The sequence below is a fragment of the Oncorhynchus kisutch genome, linkage group LG16, assembly GCF_002021735.2.
Source record: "Oncorhynchus kisutch isolate 150728-3 linkage group LG16, Okis_V2, whole genome shotgun sequence".
In the NCBI taxonomy this organism is placed as follows: domain Eukaryota; kingdom Metazoa; phylum Chordata; class Actinopteri; order Salmoniformes; family Salmonidae; genus Oncorhynchus; species Oncorhynchus kisutch.
The window spans coordinates 12092255-12113417 of record NC_034189.2 but is presented as its reverse complement, the minus strand read 5'-3'; the positions used below and the strand labels follow the sequence as shown (position 1 = coordinate 12113417).

The following is a 21163-nucleotide window of genomic DNA, read 5'->3' as shown; positions in this document are numbered from 1 at the left end:
TAGAGCTGTTAGTTGTAGAGCTGTTAGTTGTAGAGCTGTTAGTTGTAGAGCTGTTAGTTTTACTTTCAATATTAGAGAAATGACTGTTCTCTATAATGTAACTTTATTCCTCTCTCTCTCTCACACACACACACTCTCACACTCATACGCTCTCACACACTCTCACACTCATACGCTCTCACACACTCTCACACTCATACGCTCTCACACTCATACGCTCTCACACACTCTCACACTCATACGCTCTCACACTCATACGCTCTCACACACTCTCACACTCATACGCACACACTCTCACACTCATACGCACACACTCTCACACTCATACGCTCTCACACACTCTCACACACACACTCTCACACTCATACGCTCTCACACACTCTCACACACACACTCTCACACTCATACACTCTCACATACTCTCACACACAGGGTGAGCCTGGTCGGTCGGGATTCCCCGGACAAAATGGAGTGAAAGGAACTCCCGGAACACCAGGGCTTCCAGGGTTTCCCGGTGGCCCCGGAGCCAAAGGCGACCCCGGCCTCCCAGGATTCCAAGGTACGCTTCCGGTAACTAACGGTTCTGGTGCTAACCACCAGTGCTGGACAGTGGAAAAAACAGGAATAGTGTCTTCATGTAAAATCCATCTATCTGTGTCATTAAGTCTGTCCTTCTGTCTTTACGGTAATTCATTTAGGTTCTCCCGGTATTCCCGGGCCTAAGGGTCTGGACGGTACCCCTGGTAACCCCGGTCTCGCCGGAGGCCCTGGGCGACCGGGAGAGAATGGCCGTGCCGGATCACCTGGGTTCCCAGGCGACAAGGGTCAGGCAGGTCGCGACGGAATCCCTGGACCAGCGGGAGTCAAAGGAGACCAAGGTAGGTGGCGTAGTCACGCGAGAAAACTACATTACAAGTTGTGCGTGTCATGGTGATATTACGCAGAAAGACCATATACTTGTATAATGGTATGACTATTCTCTTTCAAATCTCTTTGAAAATGAAGATTCTTCCAAAATGTGTTATATAATAGTCTCACTCCTCTTGTTTTCCATGATCTTCTTCTCTTCCAGGTCTTTCTGGTTTCGGCGGCCCAGGTTCTCCTGGTCTCCCAGGGTCACCAGGTGAGAGTCACACTACTGGATTGTACCCACCATACAGACACCATACACACTGTACACACCGTACAGACACCACACATTCCATACACATCATACAGACACAATAAACACAGCATACACACACCACACACACCATGCACACCACAAAACTCTACTACTAATACTACTGCTACTGCTACTAATACTACTACTACCACCACCACTACTACTACTAATACTACTACTACCACCACCACTACTACTACTTCTACTACTACTACTTCTACTACTACTAATACTACAACGCTACATCGACCAACATCCTTCAATCAACACTTCTCCTCCACCCCACCAAATGTTCAATGTTTCAGGTTCTCTGTATTTATATTGTATATACTGTCTGTATAATGTTTGTATTCCATCTGTACTCTGTCTTTACAATTTGTCTATTGCTGGCAGCACCAATTCACTGAGTCAATTCACTGCTACTGCTGCTACTAATGCTATTGCTGGCAGCACCAATTCACTGAGTCAATTCACTTAGTCAATTTCCAGGTATGTGTAAAAATGTACTTGGCTATTTAAAGTGATTCTGATTCTGAAATGACCCTGTGTGGTTGCCGTCTGTCCCCTCCAGGTGCTAAGGGAGATTTTGGCGCCCCTGGTCTTCCAGGTAACCCTGGGTTCCCTGGTCAGAAGGGAGAGATGGGCTTCCCCGGCCAACCTGGGTCCCCCGGGAGCATCGGGCCCCCTGGTGCCACAGGTGTGGCCCTCCAGGGGCCCAAGGGTAACAGTGGATCCCCCGGCCCCCCTGGAAGAGGAGGTATATTTTGAATCGATCACTCCATCACCTGATAGCCAACGTTGCTACCTGGTTTTCTGGCCATTTTGAAGTGTAGAACCTCCTGGTTGGAGTGTATGTATGTATGTAATAGTTGGCAGCAATTACAGCCTTGAGTCTTCTTGGGTATGACGCTACAAGCTTGGCACATGGGAGTTTCTCCCATTCGTCTCTGCAGATCCTCTCAAGCTCTGTCAAGTTGGATGGGGAGTGTCGCTGCACAGCTATTTTCAGGTCTCTCCAGAGATGTTCAATCAGGTTCAAGGACATTCAGAGACTTGTCTTGAAGCCACTCCTGCATTTTCTTGGATGTGTGCTTCGTGTCGCTGTCAATTGGAAGGTGAACCTTCACTCCAGTCTGAGATCCTCAGCACTCTGGAGCAGGTTTTCATCAAGGATCTCTCTGTGCTTTGCTCTGTTAATCTTTTCCTGAATCCTGACTAGTCTCCCAGTCCCTGATGCTGAAAAACATCCCCACAGCATGATGCTGCCACCACCATGCTTCACCGTAGGGATGGTGCCAGGTTTCCTCCAGACGTGACGCTTGACATTCAGGCCAAAGACTTCAATCTTGGTTTCATCAGTGTGACTAAAAGGGGATTTCTATAGGTCTATAATCCTCTATGACAGCGGTATTCAACTCTGACCCTACGAGGTCTGGAGCCTGCCGGTTTTCTGTTCCACCCAATCATTAATTGCACCCACCTTGGTGTCCCAGGTCTAAATTTGTCCCTGATTAGAGGGGAACAATTAAAACACAAAGTGGATCTGGCTTCCAGGTCCAGAGTTGAGATTCAGGGGTCTATAGCATCCTATTCGATTTCCTCAAATCACTATCTCCTTCCCACCTATAACTGTACCAGAAAATACCTCCCAAAAGTATCTTAAATTAGAGATCTAGTTACACATACAGGTAACTGCCAAAATGAAGGAAACACCAACATGAAGTGTCTTAATAGGGAGTTGGGCCACCACACCACCACACCACAACCACACCACACCACCACAACCACAACCACAACCACAACCACAACCACAACCACACCACACCACACCACCACACCACACCAACCACACCACACCACCACACCACACCAACCACACCACACCAACCACACCACACCACCACACCCACGCCACACCACACCTCCACACCACCACACCAACCACACCAACCACACCACACCACACCCACACCACACCACACCACCACACCCACGCCACACCACACCACACCCACGCCACTCCACACCCACGCCACGCCACACCACACCACACCACACCACACCACACCACACCACCACCACACCACAGCCACACCAACCACACCACACCACACCAACCACACCACAGCCACACCACACCAACCACACCACAGCCACCACACCACAGCCACCACAAGCCAGAACAGCTTCTCTGCACCTTGGCCTCGATTCTACAAGTGTCTGGAGCTCAATCAGAAAGATGCAACAAATTCCATAATTTGGTGTTTTGTTTGACCTGTGGTGGAAACCGCCTCAGACGCCGCTCCAAACTCTCTCAGAAGTGTTAAGATCTGATGACTGTGACAGCCATTTCATATGGTTTACATCGTTGTTCAGGCTCATCAAACCATTCAATGACCGGTCGTGTCCTGTGGATGGCGGTATTGACCATCCTATGGGGGCATAGCCATGGTAGCCAAACTAATGGCCTGCCCAGCATTTTTATACATGACGCTAAGCATGATGGGATGTTGATTGCTTAAATAACTCAGGGATCACACCTGTGTTGAAGCACCTGCTTTCAATATACTTTGTATCCCTCATTCTCCATTATTTAGGTAGTTACCTGTATTTTCTTTACATGAATAATATTATATCAAGCATTATTGAGCCCAGTACTACTAGCCCAGCTCAGTGTGTGACTAGCGTCATCCCCATATAGTGTTGAGCGCGATGAAATGTACTTCCTGTTTCCTGTGGCTTGACTCCACCCCCTGTGGTGTGGCCCCACCCCCTCTGATGATACGCGTGTCAGTGACCAGGTCCCTCAAGTCAGAGTTCATGTACCCAGGCTTCTGTCCTACTGCATGTTGGTCTCCTGACCAAGAACAACATTTAGAACTCTTTCATCTCACTGTGACCCTGTTCTGGAAAACCAATCTAGAACCTTAGAACACACAGTGCAGTCAAAGTGTTGCCGAATGGTCTTGGATCTCTTGATTTTGATTTGATAAATTACTTTCTTCCCTTAATTTCTGATCATGCCTTTTTTAGTCCTGCTAATCTCAGTTTTCCTGGTCAGAGAACCTTAATTAAAAGGACTTTTGATAGAATGTTTTTGTATGTTTTGTCTTTAAATGTGGTAACAGACTGAGATTTTATAAAAACAAACCGTGTTTAGAAATAATCCAAACCTTTTTTAGCAACCACTGTTTCTGATGATCATTTGAATGAATCATATGTTAGTTATTAACACATAAACTTCTAACACTAAATACAGTAATTGTGTTCATCTTGGAATTGACTCATTTGTTGATTAAGTAGTTGATCGACATGAATTTAGCATTATGTAATGTAAGACAATATAGAGATGTTAGCATTTTCTCCATTATCATTAAATACTTTAAGAACTGACACTATTTAGCTTTCCCTTTCAAACTATTACAAATACTTCCGTTTCATCATATATGTACACAGCCAAACCCCAAGCAGGTATTAATTTAAATAATAGTGTTCTACAGTAACCATAGAGATGGATCAGATAGTGTTCTACAGTAACCATAGAGATGGATCAGATAGTGTTCTACAGTAACCATAGAGATGGATCAGATAGTGTTTAACAGTAACCATAGAGATGGGTCAGATAGTGTTCTACAGTAACCATAGAGATGGATCAGATAGTGTTCTACAGTAACCATAGAGATGGATCAGATCGTGTTCTACAGTAACCATAGAGATGGATCAGATAGTGTTCTACAGTAACCATAGAGATGGATCGGATAGTGTTCAACAGTAACCATAGAGATGGGTCAGATAGTGTTTAACAGTAATCATAGAGATGGATCAGATAGTTTTCTACAGTAACCATAGAGATGGATCAGATAGTTTTCTACAGTAACCATAGAGATGGATCAGATAGTGTTTAACAGTAACCATAGAGATGGGTCAGATAGTGTTCTACAGTAACCATAGAGATGGATCAGATAGTGTTCTACAGTAACCATAGAGATGGATCAGATAGTGTTCTACAGTAACCATAGAGATGGGTCAGATAGTGTTATACAGTAACCATAGAGATGGATCAGATAGTGTTCTACAGTAACCATAGAGATGGATCAGATAGTGTTTAACAGTAACCATAGAGATGGGTCAGATAGTGTTCTACAGTAACCATAGAGATGGATCAGATAGTGTTCTACAGTAACCATAGAGATGGATCAGATCGTGTTCTACAGTAACCATAGAGATGGATCAGATAGTGTTCTACAGTAACCATAGAGATGGATCGGATAGTGTTCTACCGTAACCATAGAGATTGATCAGATAGTGTTCAACAGTAACCATAGAGATGGATCAGATAGTGTTCTACAGTAACCATAGAGATGGATCAGATAGTGTTCTACAGTAACCATAGAGATGGATCAGATAGTGTTCTACAGTAACAGTAACACTAATATTGTTTTTTGTTATAATGTCAGGTTGAGTTGTTTGTTATCTCTGACCTCTGACCTCTGTGTGTGAAGGTCCTCCTGGCCCGGAGGGTCCTCGTGGCCTTGGGGGCAGCGGAGGGACCAAAGGTGAGAAGGGAATCCCTGGATCTTCCGGATCCCCTGGTTTCCCCGGAGCGAAGGGAGAATTGGGATTGCCCGGATTCCCAGTAAGGAACCAAACAACTTAGATCCATAGATATTGATAGCAGGATCAATTCCATTTCAATCATGGACCAAATTGCTTTCATTGATCCTCTCCTCTCAAATATAGATACTAACCCAGGGAAAGGGACTATGGGTCGGTTTGGGATTGTGTGAAGTAAATTAGAATTCCATCTGGGATTGTGATGTTACATAACCCATGACCTCTCCCCTATCACGTGACCAGGGTATTCCTGGCCCTCCTGGTGGCAGCGGGCTGAAGGGAGACATTGGACTTCCCGGCGTTCCCGGATTCCCAGGTAAACGAGTAACAGCATTATTACATACGTTTACATTAGCAATAGCATTGACATTATCAACACTGACGTTGACTCTCTCCACTCCTTCCCTCTCTCCTCCATCTCTCTCTTCACTACTTCCCTCTCCTTCTCTCCTCCCTCTCCCTCTCTCCTCCTTTTCCCTCTCTCCTCCCTCTCTCTCCACTCCTTCCCTCTCCCTCTCCCTCTCTCCTCCCCTCTCCCTCTCTCCTCCTTTTCCCTCTCTCCTCCCTCTCTCTCCACTCCTCCCCGCTCCCTCTCCTCCCCTCTCCCTCTCTCCTCCCTCTCCCTCTCTCCTCCCTCTCCCTCTCTCCTCCATCTCTCTTCACTCCTTCCCTCTCCTTCTCTCCTCCCTCTCTCCTCCTTTTCCCTCTCTCCTCCCTCTCTCTCTCCACTCCTCTCTCCCTTTTCCTCCCTCTCTCTCTCTCCTCCCTTACTCTCTCTACCTCTCTTTTTCCACTCCAGGACTAAAGGGAGAATCTGGAAGCCCTGGATCATCCGGTCTGCCTGGAGATCCTGGAGATCCTGGTCCTGCTGGTGAGTCTAGTGTTGCACCCTAAAGGAGAAACACCAGAAAGATGAATGGCTGAAAGCAGTGGGTGTCTGTTAGCGATCACACACACACACACACACACACACACACACACACACACTACACACATACACACACACTACACACACACACATACACACATACACTCTGACCCCCGTCTTTGTTAACTCCAGGAAACCAAGGCGACCCAGGTGTCGCTGCGACCCCCATCATGCTGAAGGGAGAACGTGGCCCCCCTGGCCCTTCAGGTCTGCCAGGCAACCGTGGCTCCCAAGGACCCCCCGGACAGGAGGGACGCTCAGGTCATTGGACTGTCACACCCAGTGTCTGTTTGACACAGGACTTAATTTATAAAGTTACAGTCAGCTTCGTTTTGCCAGAGAAGGCTTAAAGCTGCATTTAGCTAGTTACTGGAGGAAGCTAGTTTTCCCCTCAAATGGAGACCACTCACTGAGTCCTCTGGTCTGTTTCAGGTCAGCCCGGTCAACCAGGGGACCCCGGTCCTGAAGGACCCCCAGGATTCAGTGGAGCCTTCGGCCGCAAGGGAGACTCTGGACCCGCCGGACAGCCAGGTAAGTTTGCAATCTGGCTCAGGTCCATAGAACACTAATAATGGTTCAAACCTCCTGAACTACATACTCTATGTTACACAGACTTAACCTTCCATCTTGCTCAGGTCCATAGAACACTAATAATGGTTCAAACCTCCTGAACTACATACTCTATGTTACACAGACTTAACCTTCCATCTTGCTCAGGTCCTTAGAACACTAATAATGGTTCAAACCTCCTGAACTACATACTCTATGTTACACAGACTTAACCTTCCATCTGGCTCAGGTCCTTAGAACACTAATAATGGTTCAAACCTCCTGAACTACATACTCTATGTTACACAGACTTAACCTTCCATCTTGCTCAGGTCCTTAGAACACTAATAATGGTTCAAACCTCCTGAACTACATACTCTATGTTACACAGACTTAACCTTCCATCTGGCTCAGGTCCTTAGAACACTAATAATGGTTCAAACCTCCTGAACTACATACTCTATGTTACACAGACTTAACCTTCCATCTGGCTCAGGTCCTTAGAACACTAATAATGGTTCAAACCTCCTGAACTACATACTCTATGTTACACAGACTTAACCTTCCATCTTGCTCAGGTCCTTAGCCTTGCTCAAGGGCACAGCAACAGATTTTTCTGGCCCAATGCTCTTGACCACTAGGCTACTTGCCGCCCAGACCTAACCTTCCATCTAGCCTACGAATAATGTTTAAAATCTCATGGAGTACATATTCTATGTTACACAGACCTAACCTTCCATTGTGTATGTCAGTCATGTACAGTGCCTGTAAATATTCAGACATTCAGATATTTCATATTTTGTTGCATTACAGCCTTTTCTAAAATTGATTAAATATATATTTATTTTTTTGCAATCTACACACAATACCCCATAATGACAAAGCGAAAACATGTTTTTAGAAATGTTTGCAAGTAAAAAAATCAAACAGAAATATCTTATTTATGTAAGTATTCTGACCCTTTGCTATGAGACTCAAAATTGAGCTGTGCATCCTGTTTCCATTGATCATCCTTGAGATGTTTCTACAACTTGATTGGAGTCCACCTGTGGTATATTCAATTGATTGGACATTTATTTTACTAGGCAAGTCAGTTTAGAACACATTCTTATTATGTTGTTCAGGGGCAGAACGACAGATTTTTACCTTGTCAGCTCAGGGATTCGATCTTGTAACCTTCCGGTTAGTAGTTCAACACTCTAACCACTTGGCTACTTGCCGCCCCAACATGATTTGGAAAGTCACACACCTGTCTGTAAAAGGTCCCACAGTTGACAGTGCATGTCAGAGAAAAAACCAAGCCATGAGTTCGAATGAATTATCCGTAGAGCTCGGAGACAAGATTGTGTCGAGGCACAGATCTGGGGAAGGGCACCAGAATATTTCTGCAGCATTGAAGGTCCCTAGGAACACAGTGGCCTCCAACATTCTTAAATGGAAGAAGTTTGGAACCACCAAGACTCTTCCTAGAGCTGGCCGCCCAGCCAAACTGAGCAATCGGGCGAGAATGGCCTTGGTCAGGGAAGTGACCAAGAATCCGATGATGAATGTGCTTTCTGTCAAGAAGCAGTGTGGCTTGGTTGGGTTGTGTTTCGGGGGACTTATGGCTCTTGACCTTCGCCTCTCCCGAGTCCGAACAGGAGTTGCAGCGATGAGACAAGACAGTAACTACTACTAATTGGATACCAATTAGGGAAAAAGGGATAAAAAAAATATATATATATATCCAGTGTGTGCAGATAAGGTGTGCAATAAATAGGTGTGCAGTGTGTGCAATAAATAGGCCATAGTGGCAAAATAATTACAATATAGCAATTAAACACTGGAGTGATAGATGTGCAAAAGATGAATGTGCAAGTAGAGATACTTGGGTGCAAAGGAGCAAAATAAATCTAATAAATAACAGTATTGGGATGAGGTAGTTGGATGGGCTATTTACAGATGGGCTATGTACAGGTGCAGTGATCTGTGAGCTGCTCTGACAGCTGGTGCTTAAAGCTAGTGAGGGAGATATGAGTCTCCAGCTTCAGTGATTTTTTCAGTTCATTCCAGTCATTGGCAGCAGAGAACTGGAAGGAAAGGCGGCCGAAGGAGGAATTGGCTTTGGGGGTGACCAGTGAAATATACCTGCTGGAGCATGTGCTACGGGTGGGTGCTGCTATGGTGACCAGTGAGCTGAGATAAGGTGGGGCTTTACCTAGCAAAGACTTATAGATGACCTGGAGCCAATGGGTTTAGCAACGAGTATGAAGCGAGGGCCAGCCAACGAGAGCATAAAGGTCGCAGTGGTGGGTAGTATATGGGGCTCTGGTGACAAAACGGATGGCACTGTGATAGACTACATCCAATTTGCTGAATAGTGTTGGAGGATATTTTGTAAATGACATCGCTGAAGTCAAGGATCGGTAGTATAGTCAGTTTTACGAGGGTATGTTTGGCAGCATGATTGAAGGATGCTTTGTTGTGAAATAGGAAGCTGATTCTAGATTTAATTTTGGATTGGAGATGAGTCTGGAAGGAGAGTTTGCAGTCTAACCGGACACCTAGGTATATGTAGTTGTCCACATATTCTAAGTCAGAACCGTCCAGAGTAGTGATGCTGGACGGGCGGGCAGGTGTGGGCAGCGATCGGTTGAAGAGCATGCATTTAGTTTTACTTGCATTTAAGAGCAATTGGAGGCCACGGAAGGAGAGTTGTATGGCATTGAAGCTTGTCTGGAGGTTAGTTAACACCGTTAACTTGCTCCAAAGTGCAAAAGATCTCAGACTGGAGCGAAGGTTCACCTTCCAACAGGACAACGACTCTAAGCACACAGCCAAGACCAGGAGGTGCTTCTGGATAAGTCTCTGAATGTCCTTGAGTAGCCCAGCCATAGCCCGGACCTGAAAATAGCTGTCCCCATCCAACCTGACAGAGCTTGAGAGCAAACTTCTTCCATTTAAGAATGATTGAGGCCACTGTGTTTTTGGGGACCTTCAATGCTTCAGAAATGTTTTAGTACCCTTCCCCAGATCTGTGCCTCGACACAATCCTGTCTCAGAGCTCTACGGACAATTCATTCAACCTCATTTGCAAAATTTTCTAAAAACCTGTTTTAAGCTTTGTCATTACGAAGTATTGTGTGTAGATTGATAAGGGGGGAAAACTATTTCATAATTTGTAGAATAAGTCTGTAACGTCACACAATGTGGAAAAAGTCAAGGGGTCTGAATACTTTCTGAATGTATTGTATCATTAGTCAATAGTCATTACAATACATAGCTCTAGAAGTGTAAATAAACACCCATCAAGTCAACTTGGTTATAGTAGCCTACTGTTCATTGAGTTCTTAATGTTCCTTGTTCTCTGTGTCAATGACTGGACAGTATAGACAAGATTGAGTCATCAAACAAACCTTGATCAAATACATTGAGGTGCATTTGATTTAGCTTGAAGTTTTCCATTTTTGGGACTATTCCACAGGGTCCACTGTACCGACCAAACTGAACCAAGTATTTGAGAAGTTTTTTCACGTTTTGGCCCAGGTCTGCCAGAGCAAACCAGAAATAGGTCTGCCAGAGCAAACCAGAAATAGGTCTGCCAGAGCAAACCAGAAATAGGTCGGCCAGAGCAAACCAGAAATAGGTCTGCCAGAGCAAACCAGAAATAGGTCTGCCAGAGCAAACCAGAAATAGGTCTGCCAGAGCAAACCAGAAATAGGTCTGCCAGAGCAAACCAGAAATAGTTTGGCCAAATGATACTCCATGCTGGAACCATTTATTAAAATGGATTCATATTAATATCAATCATATTCATATTAATGTCATGTTATTATTATTGTCCCCTTTGTCTCCTATATCTCTCCTAGTCTCCTACTCTCCAATACATAGCTCAAGAAGTGTCAAATTAACTAAAATCAAGTAAACTATAGTATTGTTCATTAAGTGTATTGAGTTGTTTAATGTCCATTCTATCCCCTGTTCTCAGGTCAGCGTGGGTACCCAGGTCCCACTGGTTCAGATGGTCAGCAGGGCCCCCCAGGTAACCCCGGCTCAGCCTCTGTGACCCATGGCTTCCTGATCTCGAGACACAGCCAGGCTGAATATGTCCCTACCTGCCCCGAAGGGACCAGCCTCATCTACGACGGGTTCTCTCTGCTCTACGTACAGGGCAATGAGAGGGCACACGGACAGGACCTAGGTAAGACACACACACACAGACAGAGAGTAATGAGAGGGCACACGGACAGGACCTAGGTAAGACACACACACACACACAGAGAGTAATGAGAGGGCACACGGACAGGACCTAGGTAAGACACACACACACACACACACACACACACACAGAGGGCAACGAGAGGGCACACGGACAGGACCTAGGTAAGACACACATACACACACACACAGAGAGTAATGAGAGGGCACACGGACAGGACCTAGGTAAGACACACACACACACAGAGAGTAATGAGAGGGCACACGGACAGGACCTAGGTAAGACACACACACACATAGAGTAATGAGAGGGCACACGGACAGGACCTAGGTAAGACACACACACACACAGAGAGAGAGAGAGAGAGAGTAATGAGAGGGCACACAGACAGGACCTGGGTAAGAGACTGGAGATACACGATGACATTCATGAACACAGATGGTTGTGGTTGTGAGAGAAGCAACTCACAGTATTAACCTCAAATCTTCTCTTCACTTATTTTTTCCTGTTTTCTTCTGTTCCCTTTCCCCCCCTCCCTCTTTCCTCTCCTCACTCCCTCTCTCGTCTCATTGGTCAGGTACTGCTGGTAGTTGCCTGCGTCGGTTCAGCACCATGCCATTCATGTTCTGTAACATCAACAACGTGTGTAACTTCGCCTCCCGTAACGACTACTCCTATTGGCTGTCTACACCCATGCCCATGCCCATGAGTATGGCCCCCATCACCGGAGAAGGCATCAAACCTTTCATCAGCAGGTAGGGAGGGAGGGAGGGAGGGAGGGAGGGAGGGAGGGAGGGAGGGAGGGAGGGAGGGAGGGAGGGAGGGAGGGAGGGAGGGAGGGAGGGAGGGAGGGAGGGAGGGAGGGAGGGAGGGAGGGAGAGAAGGATGGAGAGGGAGGGAGGGGATACAAAAGGGGACTATGATTTGATAACATCTAAGGGTGTTTTCACACTTGGTCCAATTGAGACATTTTTTTGTGAACTCAGTGCATTTTCTTAGTGCAGGGTAAACACTCTGAATTCAGACCCTCAAAAGAACCCCTGAAGCTGAGACAATCTCGAGAGGAGGTCTGAGATCGGTTCGCTACTGACATAACCCCACACACTAGACCACACTAGACTACTGACATAACCCCTCACACTAGACTACTGACATAACCCCTCACACTAGACTACTGACATAACCCCTCACACTAGACTACTGACATAACCCCTCACACTAGGCCACTGACATAACCCCTCACACTAGGCCACTAACATAACCCCTCACACTAGGCCACTAACATAACCCCTCACACTAGACTACTGACATAACCCCTCACACTAGACTACTGACATAACCCCTCACACTAGACTACTGACATAACCCCTCACACTAGACTACTGACATAACCCCTCACACTAGACTACTGACATAACCCCTCACGCTAGACTACTGACATAACCCCTCACACTAGACTACTGACATAACCCCTCACACTAGACTACTGACATAACCCCTCACATTAGACTACTGACATAACCCCTCACACTAGACTACTGACATAACCCCTCACACTAGACTACTGACATAACCCCTCACACTAGGCCACTAACATAACCCCTCACACTAGACTACTGACATAACCCCTCACACTAGACTACTGACACTAGACTACTACAGCATTATTTCATCTGCAGTTATTTTTCTGCTATTTAATCTGCTACCAATAATATTTACATGTAATATTGATGTAAAATGTCAATATTATCTTCTGATTACAATGATTGTCTAATCTTTTAACTAAATGCAATGTTTTTCAAGGGTTCAGTGAACAGAACCGAAAACCGTAAAATAACACGATTATTTGAGCAACAGAACCCGAACCCAAAATGAAACTTATATATACTGTTCTGGAACAGAACTGTTATTTTAAAACATGGGAACAAGTTAATAATGTTATTTTACGTTCCGGGCATTTTTTGCCCAGTCCCACAAAAATGTCAACAATGCACCTATGCAGAGCCCTCACTCTGTCACTCAGAAAGTGATTCCAGTGTCAGCCTGCCAGTTGGAAGTCTTTGCCAGTGGGTGTACAATACGTGTAGGCTACCTGCCCCTCCCCCTCTAAAGCATAGGTTACTGTAGCCCCTCCCCCTCTAAAGCATAGGTTACTGTAGCCCCTCCCCCTTGGAAGCATATGTTACTGTAGCCCCTCCCCCTCTGGGGCATAGGTTACTGTAGCCCCTCCCCTCTGAAGCATAGGTTACTGTAGCCCCTCCCCTCTGAAGCATAGGTTACTGTAGCCCCTCCCCCTCAGAAGCATAGGTTACTGTAGCCCCTCCCCCTCAGAAGCATAGGTTACTGTAGCCCCTCCCCCTCTGAATCATAGGTTACTGTAGCCCCTCCCCCTCTGAATCATAGGTTACTATAGCCTACTGACAATGTTACAAGCATAATTCAGAAATTAGGGAGAGATGTTTAATTAGAGAAGAATGGATTTACTTTTTCAATACTAGTTAAGGATACTATAGTTATCACGTTTCACATTGGATTTATTTACTACAAAAACAAAAGACGTGTTTTTAATTTTAGTGCTGCTTTGCACACACAATTTTGTTAAGATAGCTAGCTAACATTTTCTCTGGTCCAAAGTTAAACCAACACAGAAGTTCAAAGACATTCAAAGTTCCTCCATAAAAGCCGCTCCTCCGTAGGTGTAATTCTGTGGACCTAATTCCGATAATGCATTCCCCAAACAAGATGCAGAGTGCTTCAAGACAAGCTTCCTCCATCTTCTCTCGCTCGCACCTCCCCCTCTAAATTTCATTTGCATCTTGCGCCCTGTTCCGTTATTATGAAACCAGGCTGTTGCAGCAAAATACAACTTGCTCTTAACAACTTTCCAACACAGATGAAATCACTTACCCGCTCCACAGCAAGCTGCTCTGTCCACATGGATTGGTGAAGTCATTTAATGTCACGCTAAATGTCAAAAATACATATATTTCAGAGGTTTAAAAATAAGCGAAAGGTACACTATAAAACCAGCCTTTTTTTGGTTTGGACCGGATCAAAACTGTACTTTGCTGTTTGGAACAGTGGAACTGAATGAAAAATAATGATTCTGTTCAGAACTAAATTATTGAAAAATTATTTTTTATTTCCAACCCCTCCCTGAATATTAGTTTCCAAAATGTAAGTATGTCAGTGGAGGCTGCTGAGGGGAGGTCGGCTCATAATAACGTCTGGAACGGAGTGAATGGAATGGCATCAAACACATGGAAACCATGGAAACCATTCCACTGATTCCGCTCCAGCCATTACCATGAGCCCGTCCTCCCCAATTAAGGTCCCACCAACCTCCATGTGAAGTAGGTACATCTAGCTGTACGATCACACGTTCTGATGGAATGGCTTGTCCTGTACTTTTACCTAGTACATTGAGTGAATGCTGGTGGGGGGGGGGGGGATATATTGGTTCCTTTTCTAAACATAACAATGTGAATGCAAAGAGGACTCAGACCATCAAATAGGTGAAGTGTGCTGGCAAAAGAGTCTGGCAAAAGAGTCTGGCAAACATTGATTCAAAAGTAAAGGCAGTGTGAGCGTTAAGATATATGAGACTAGATGTTAACAGCGTGTGTTTAACTCCTCTGTGTGTGTTATTAGGTGTGCAGTGTGTGAGGCCCCTGCCATGGTGATCGCTGTACACAGTCAAACCATTCAGATCCCCACCTGCCCCAGCTACTGGGAACCACTGTGGATCGGATACTCCTTCATGATGGTACACACAGACACAGACTCACACTCACACACACACTCACTCACTCACTCACAGACACACACACATGCCAACCAAACCTTGCCAAGGTACACATGAATCAAGTTTTACATTTTAAATGTGTTAACACATATTCAAAGCCCACTATATCCACACACAACTTCCTCTTTATTTCACTCTTCTATCTCTCCCTCCACCTCCCTCTCTAACAGCACACCAGTGCAGGTGCTGAGGGCTCTGGTCAGGCTCTGGCCTCTCCTGGCTCCTGTCTAGAGGAGTTCCGGAGCTCTCCCTTCATCGAGTGTCACGGCCGAGGGACCTGCAACTACTATGGCAACACATACAGCTTCTGGCTGGCCACTGTCGACCAATCAGAAATGTTCAGGTACCATCAATCAATCGACCAATGATTTTCCAAACAGGAAATGTTTAGGTACAAGACACTGAGGTTGCTACTAAAATAGCACGCTATTCCCTATATAGTGCACTCTAGCTATAACTGGAAGTGCTAGCTAAACAGATTGGTTATTTTCATATACGATCTAAAGATCCCAGTGATCATACAGTGATGCCAACCCCTGACCTCTAACCCCTGACCCATAACAGGAAGCCACAGTCAGAGACGCTGAAGGCAGGTAACCTATCGACGCGCATTAGCCGCTGTGTGGTCTGTATGAAGAGGACGTAACAGCGCGGTGGCAACCGTTGCCGGGGACGACCTACAACGACGGCAGGCGGGCGGAGTGGGGGTGATGTTGACGTCTCCGTGAGAACAAGGTGGAACTCCAATGGTGCATTGTCTTCCGGAAACAGCAACTTCATTGGTGCTACTGTGCAACACAGCAAGAAAAGAAAAAATGTTGATAAAATGAATTTATTTAATCTTTCATTCTTTTTACTTACCTCAAGTACGTCAAAAAGAAACACACAAAATCCACAAAAGGTGCCATGGTGAATGTGTGACAAAAGTGCATTTTGTTGAAATTTTTTCTGTATTTCGCAGAGAATATATATATATATATATACATAAAGTGTTATCAATAATGGTAACACTTCATTTTAAGGGGTCCTTATTACAGTGTAATTAAATGTGTAATTGCGCTGTATCAAATATTGTATTTAATTGTAATAACTCATAGTTACACTGTAATAACAACATGTAACTGGTGATCATTTCAGTCTGTAATTACAGGGGTGTAACAACAAATGCTTGTTACCATGCTTGTTACCATGCTTGTTACCATGCTTGTTACCATGCTTACCATGCTTGTTACCATGCTTACCATGCTTACCATGCTTGTTACCATGCTTGTTACCATGCTTGTTACCATGCTTACCATGCTTGTTACCATGCTTGTTACCATGCTTACCATGCTTGTTACCGTGCTTACCATGCTTGTTACAAATGGGAAAGTCTCGACCTAATTCACCAATAAGTGTTAACTGTCACAAGGTTGTAATCTCTTCTGGACAGATGTTCTGGGTCCAAGATTACAAAGTATGGAGGCTCAATAGGCTCTAATTACCTACCCGTGAAGGCGCACGCTTCAAAATCTCCGCTCGTTGTTGTTAGCAGTTTCCCCCCAAAAAGTGTATCAACTTGGTTGAGTTTCCAAAAAACAGATCAGGTATAGGACAACCTCACTGACTGGTGTCTACCATATGGGTGTCCATACCGGATTCTAATATATATTTTACTTACAATGATTGTGTATGTTGTCCATTATGTGGGAGGATAAACCCACAAGTACACCGTGGACTACATATAATATAAGTACAAGTACAATGTAATTACTGTTACAAAGGATTTCAGAACGTTAAAATGAAGTGTATCTTGATGGATACTTACTTGTAATTAACTTGTACTTATATAGTACATTGCCCGACAGCTTGGACCTCATTATAACGCTTCTGGAAGCACCATCAAAGTGAGAAAATAAACACACTAGTACACAACAGAGTACATGTAATATATGTATAAGTACAATGTAATTATTTCTGCTAGCTAATCCAACAAATCTCAACAGATTGCATGGAAAGTCTATTCCGTAGATGGTAAAAAAAAACTAGCTAGCTAGCCTAGTTGGTAGGCCCAATAAAAACAGCATGCTAACATTTGCTAGCTAGCTAGCTAGCCTAGTTGGTAGGCCCAATAAAAACAGCATGCTAACATTTGCTAGCTAGCTAGCTAGCCTAGTTGGTAGGCCCAATAAAAACGCCAGCTAACATTTGCTAGCTAGCCAATACAAGGCCAGCTAACTACCCATGTTAAATGTTCCTCAACAGCAAAACCCTTGCAAAGTTACATGATGGAATAAGAGTTTGTCTTATGACCATTTTAAGTGCATTTATAAACCCTTATTCAACCAAGCTTAATAGGCTTTGGCACGAATGACCATAACTGTTTATGTGTCTAAAAATGTTTAATTGAGGGTTAAAGTAATTGACCAATTGTCAAATGCACCATTAAATAATTTTTACTATGTTTTTGATGTGAACCATTTGGGAACCCTTTGTTGCAGTTGGACCTGGGTATCAGACTCCAGATCTTTTTTTGCAGAGTTGTGTCAATGTAGTGGTCGGTTTTTAATTGGCTAACACTTATCACGTGGTTTGTGCAGGCTGAAATATGGTGCGTTGGGATACTTTCGGAAACTGTAACATCTATAACAAGCATGGTAACAACCATTTGTTGTTACACCCCTGTGTGTAACAACAATTACCACCAGTTACATATTGTTATCACAGTGTAACTATAAGTTAGTTATTACAATTAACTACAATATTTGATACAGTGTAATTACATATGTGATTACACTGTAATAAGGACCCATTAAAATGAAATGTTACCAAAATAATACATGTGGATTTTTGGTTATTGGCACAGACGAGGTACATAATTTTGTTTTTAGACAGATGTGCTATTTTTTTAGTTTTTAGTATTTTTAGTTTTGTTGTTACCAAATCGGCACTTTGACCTCGGAACATCAAAGAGAACAGATGCACTGATGAGCTTTCTTAGCGAGACTGATTATTTTCTAGGCTTACATTTTTTTTATGAATCTTTCCATTGTTCTTTTTTATAAAAAATAAAAAATAATAATTCTCCTTGGTGCTATTAACTAACACTGCTGTGTCTCTCCCAGCCTGTTAACTACTGGCCTTATTTCTCTTCATGTAAGTAATTCAATGTGTATATTATGTAAGACATAAAATAGGTATTTAGCTATAATACGAATTTCTGGGTTATTTTTGTTTGTTCACTCTGCTTCACTCATTGCATTGATTCATGGATTCATTAATTCACTCATTCACTCACAAATATTGTACAAAGTATGGCATCAATAAATGAAACAGTATTATATATATATATAGAAAAAAAGTATAATTATATCAATTTTATTTAGATACAGGCGTGAGATTTTTTCATCATTCATTTATTTTATCTCCAAAAGGTCGTCATTTTTTTCCCATTTCACAAAACTATTGACTGTTGTCCTCCTCCTGACAACAAAAGTGTTTCCCGGTCAACCAATCAAAGACCCTATCCTATGATGATGTACTGTGTATGATAATGCCAATCTCTCAAGCTTTTGTATCCGATTTTTACTAGTAATCTATCGTTGAATGCAATAATAGGTTGATAATTAAATCCACTCCACACCTTAATAGAAAATGACTCAAGTAAAAGTGATAGTCACTCAATAAAATACTGCTTGAGTAATAGTCTAAAATAAAAGTATTTGGTTTTAAATAAATCATTTCAAATTCCTTATATTAAGTAGACCAGATGGCACAATTCTCTTTTGTTTCTTTCTTTTTTTACGGGTACCCAGGGGCCACACTCCAACACTCAGACATCATTTACAGATAGCCAGGGACACACTCCAACACTCAGACATCATTTACAGATAGCCAGGGACACAATCCAACACTCAGACATCATTTACAAACTAAGCATGTGTGTTTAGTGAGTCTGCCAGATCAGAGGCAGTAGAGATGACCAGGGATGTTTTCTTGAAAGGGCGTGAATTGGACCATATTCCTGTCGAAATGTAAGAAGTAGTTTTGGGCGTTAGGGAAAATATATGGAGTAAAACCATTTGACCATATGACCATATAAAGTAGTACTTTATAGTATTTTTAATAAAATATTTTACACCACCGATTAATTCACATCTTTACTCTGGTCTACGTTGTCCCACTATGAACTGCCGGTAGTACGTATTGTTATGTACTGCAAGAATAGAATTTAATAGAATTTGGTCTATTCTTTCTTTTTCTATTCTTCAGCCAATGAGGAGAGCTGTATGGGATGATTCTTCCTGTGATGTTTTTCCAAGCTACTTTTTCATTATTATTGTATATTAATTTCAGAAATCTATTGTTGTTTTTGTTTATTTCATGTTATATTATTCAGAAGTTGTTATAAACTTTCAAGACTGAAAAAATAAACCCAAAGTCCATCGTTTTGTGTGCAAATATTTCACCCCTATCTTGAAAGTGCACACTATTTTGGAAGTGCACACTGTCTTGGAAGTGCCGTTAAAGATTAGGGAGGATGATTTTTGTTTTTCATGAGCATGGCCTTATTTCTATTACAATAAGCAATAAGGAAGTGGCAGAGCAATTTATACACCGTGCATCTTTAAGTAAAAGTAGAACAAAAATGCTACGAAATATAGCTAGCTCTCTCTATCTCGCTTGTTTCTCCTTCAACTTTTGTAATGTTTCACTATTTCTATTTTTTATTAAATTCACTTATGAGGATGGTCCTCGCCCTTCCTCCTTTGAGGAGCCTCCATTGCTGTTAGCAGTACCTTGACTAATGTGCTTCTGTGCAATGTCTTATCAATATGCCTGCAGCTCACACAATACACTTTAATCCTGCACTGCCAAGATTCAAGGAGACATTGACTGTGCTAGACAATCACTAGAGATATGATAGCACATCATAGAATGGAGTAGAATTACTGTCTGTGAATCAATGTTGTAATTCACACCATTCTGTACGGTGAGCAGTGCACCACTTTGCTATGGGAGAAACAGTAATGTCTCAAAGCCATCAGCCAGGGAGAAAGATGAAGGTGGTAGGGAACAGTGGATCAACATCAGTCCCTAAATAACATTTAAAAAGCTAATGAATTAATCTAAATTAGCTTACATATACCTAAATAGCCATTATTAAACAAAACCAATAAAACACAAATAGATCATTAAACCACACTGCAGTCTGTTTTGATTCCTGATATAGTTATTTACTATAATCCTATTACTATTGTCCTCAGGTAACGTTAAAGCTACCTGTCTGTTTCTCACAATAGGTCTTTAATATTAAACCCATTACAGGCTCATTGAGTAGCGTAGAATGATGAATCCTTTTTTAAGGACTTGGGCTTGGAAGGAGGTGACAGTACATGTCTCTCTATGGACCCATACATACTCAGGTTGTACAACTGATGTAGCCTACAACGCATTTGACACAACGGTTTTGGTACACCTAATATTGGGGTTTGTGATACAATGTGGTCTGTGTCAACATTTTGACACATCCATTGTGCAGTCTCCACAACGTGTGGGATAGCCCAGCCATAGGGCAGTTGAGGCAAGCGCCAGGTGGATTGGTACATATTTAGGATAATAGGATAGGGTAATAGGGTAATAGGCTAGGGTAATAGGCTAGGGTAATAGGATAGGCTAATAGGCTAGGGTAATAGGGTAATAGGCTAGGGTAATAGGGTAATAGGCTAGGGTAATAGGAAAGGCTAATAGGCTAGGGTAATAGGGTAATAGGCTAGGATAATAGGGTAATAGGCTAGGATAATAGGATAGGGTAATAGGCTAGGATAATAGGATAGGGTAATAGGCTAATAGGCTAGGATAATAGGATAGGGTAATAGGCTAGGATAATAGGATAGGGTAATAGGCTAGGATAATAGGATAGGG

The 21163-nt window shown here is 43.3% G+C and overlaps 1 protein-coding gene across 1 annotated transcript in view; it reads left to right on the top strand.

Annotated features, from left to right (window-relative positions):
• The window catches only part of LOC109906186 (collagen alpha-5(IV) chain), an 88949-nt gene extending 70018 nt beyond the window's left edge, over positions 1-18931 (top strand). Inside the window, exons 35-48 of the mRNA XM_031791791.1 lie at positions 433-559; positions 699-878; positions 1073-1123; positions 1737-1922; positions 5668-5801; positions 6023-6095; positions 6579-6650; positions 6840-6968; positions 7140-7238; positions 11224-11436; positions 12032-12209; positions 15106-15220; positions 15430-15602; positions 15824-18931. Coding sequence (XP_031647651.1) covers positions 433-559; positions 699-878; positions 1073-1123; positions 1737-1922; positions 5668-5801; positions 6023-6095; positions 6579-6650; positions 6840-6968; positions 7140-7238; positions 11224-11436; positions 12032-12209; positions 15106-15220; positions 15430-15602; positions 15824-15905 — 1812 coding nt within the window. The 3' untranslated portion in view covers positions 15906-18931. The remainder of the gene's footprint in view (positions 1-432; positions 560-698; positions 879-1072; positions 1124-1736; positions 1923-5667; positions 5802-6022; positions 6096-6578; positions 6651-6839; positions 6969-7139; positions 7239-11223; positions 11437-12031; positions 12210-15105; positions 15221-15429; positions 15603-15823) is intronic.
• The last annotated feature ends 2232 nt before the right edge of the window (positions 18932-21163 follow it).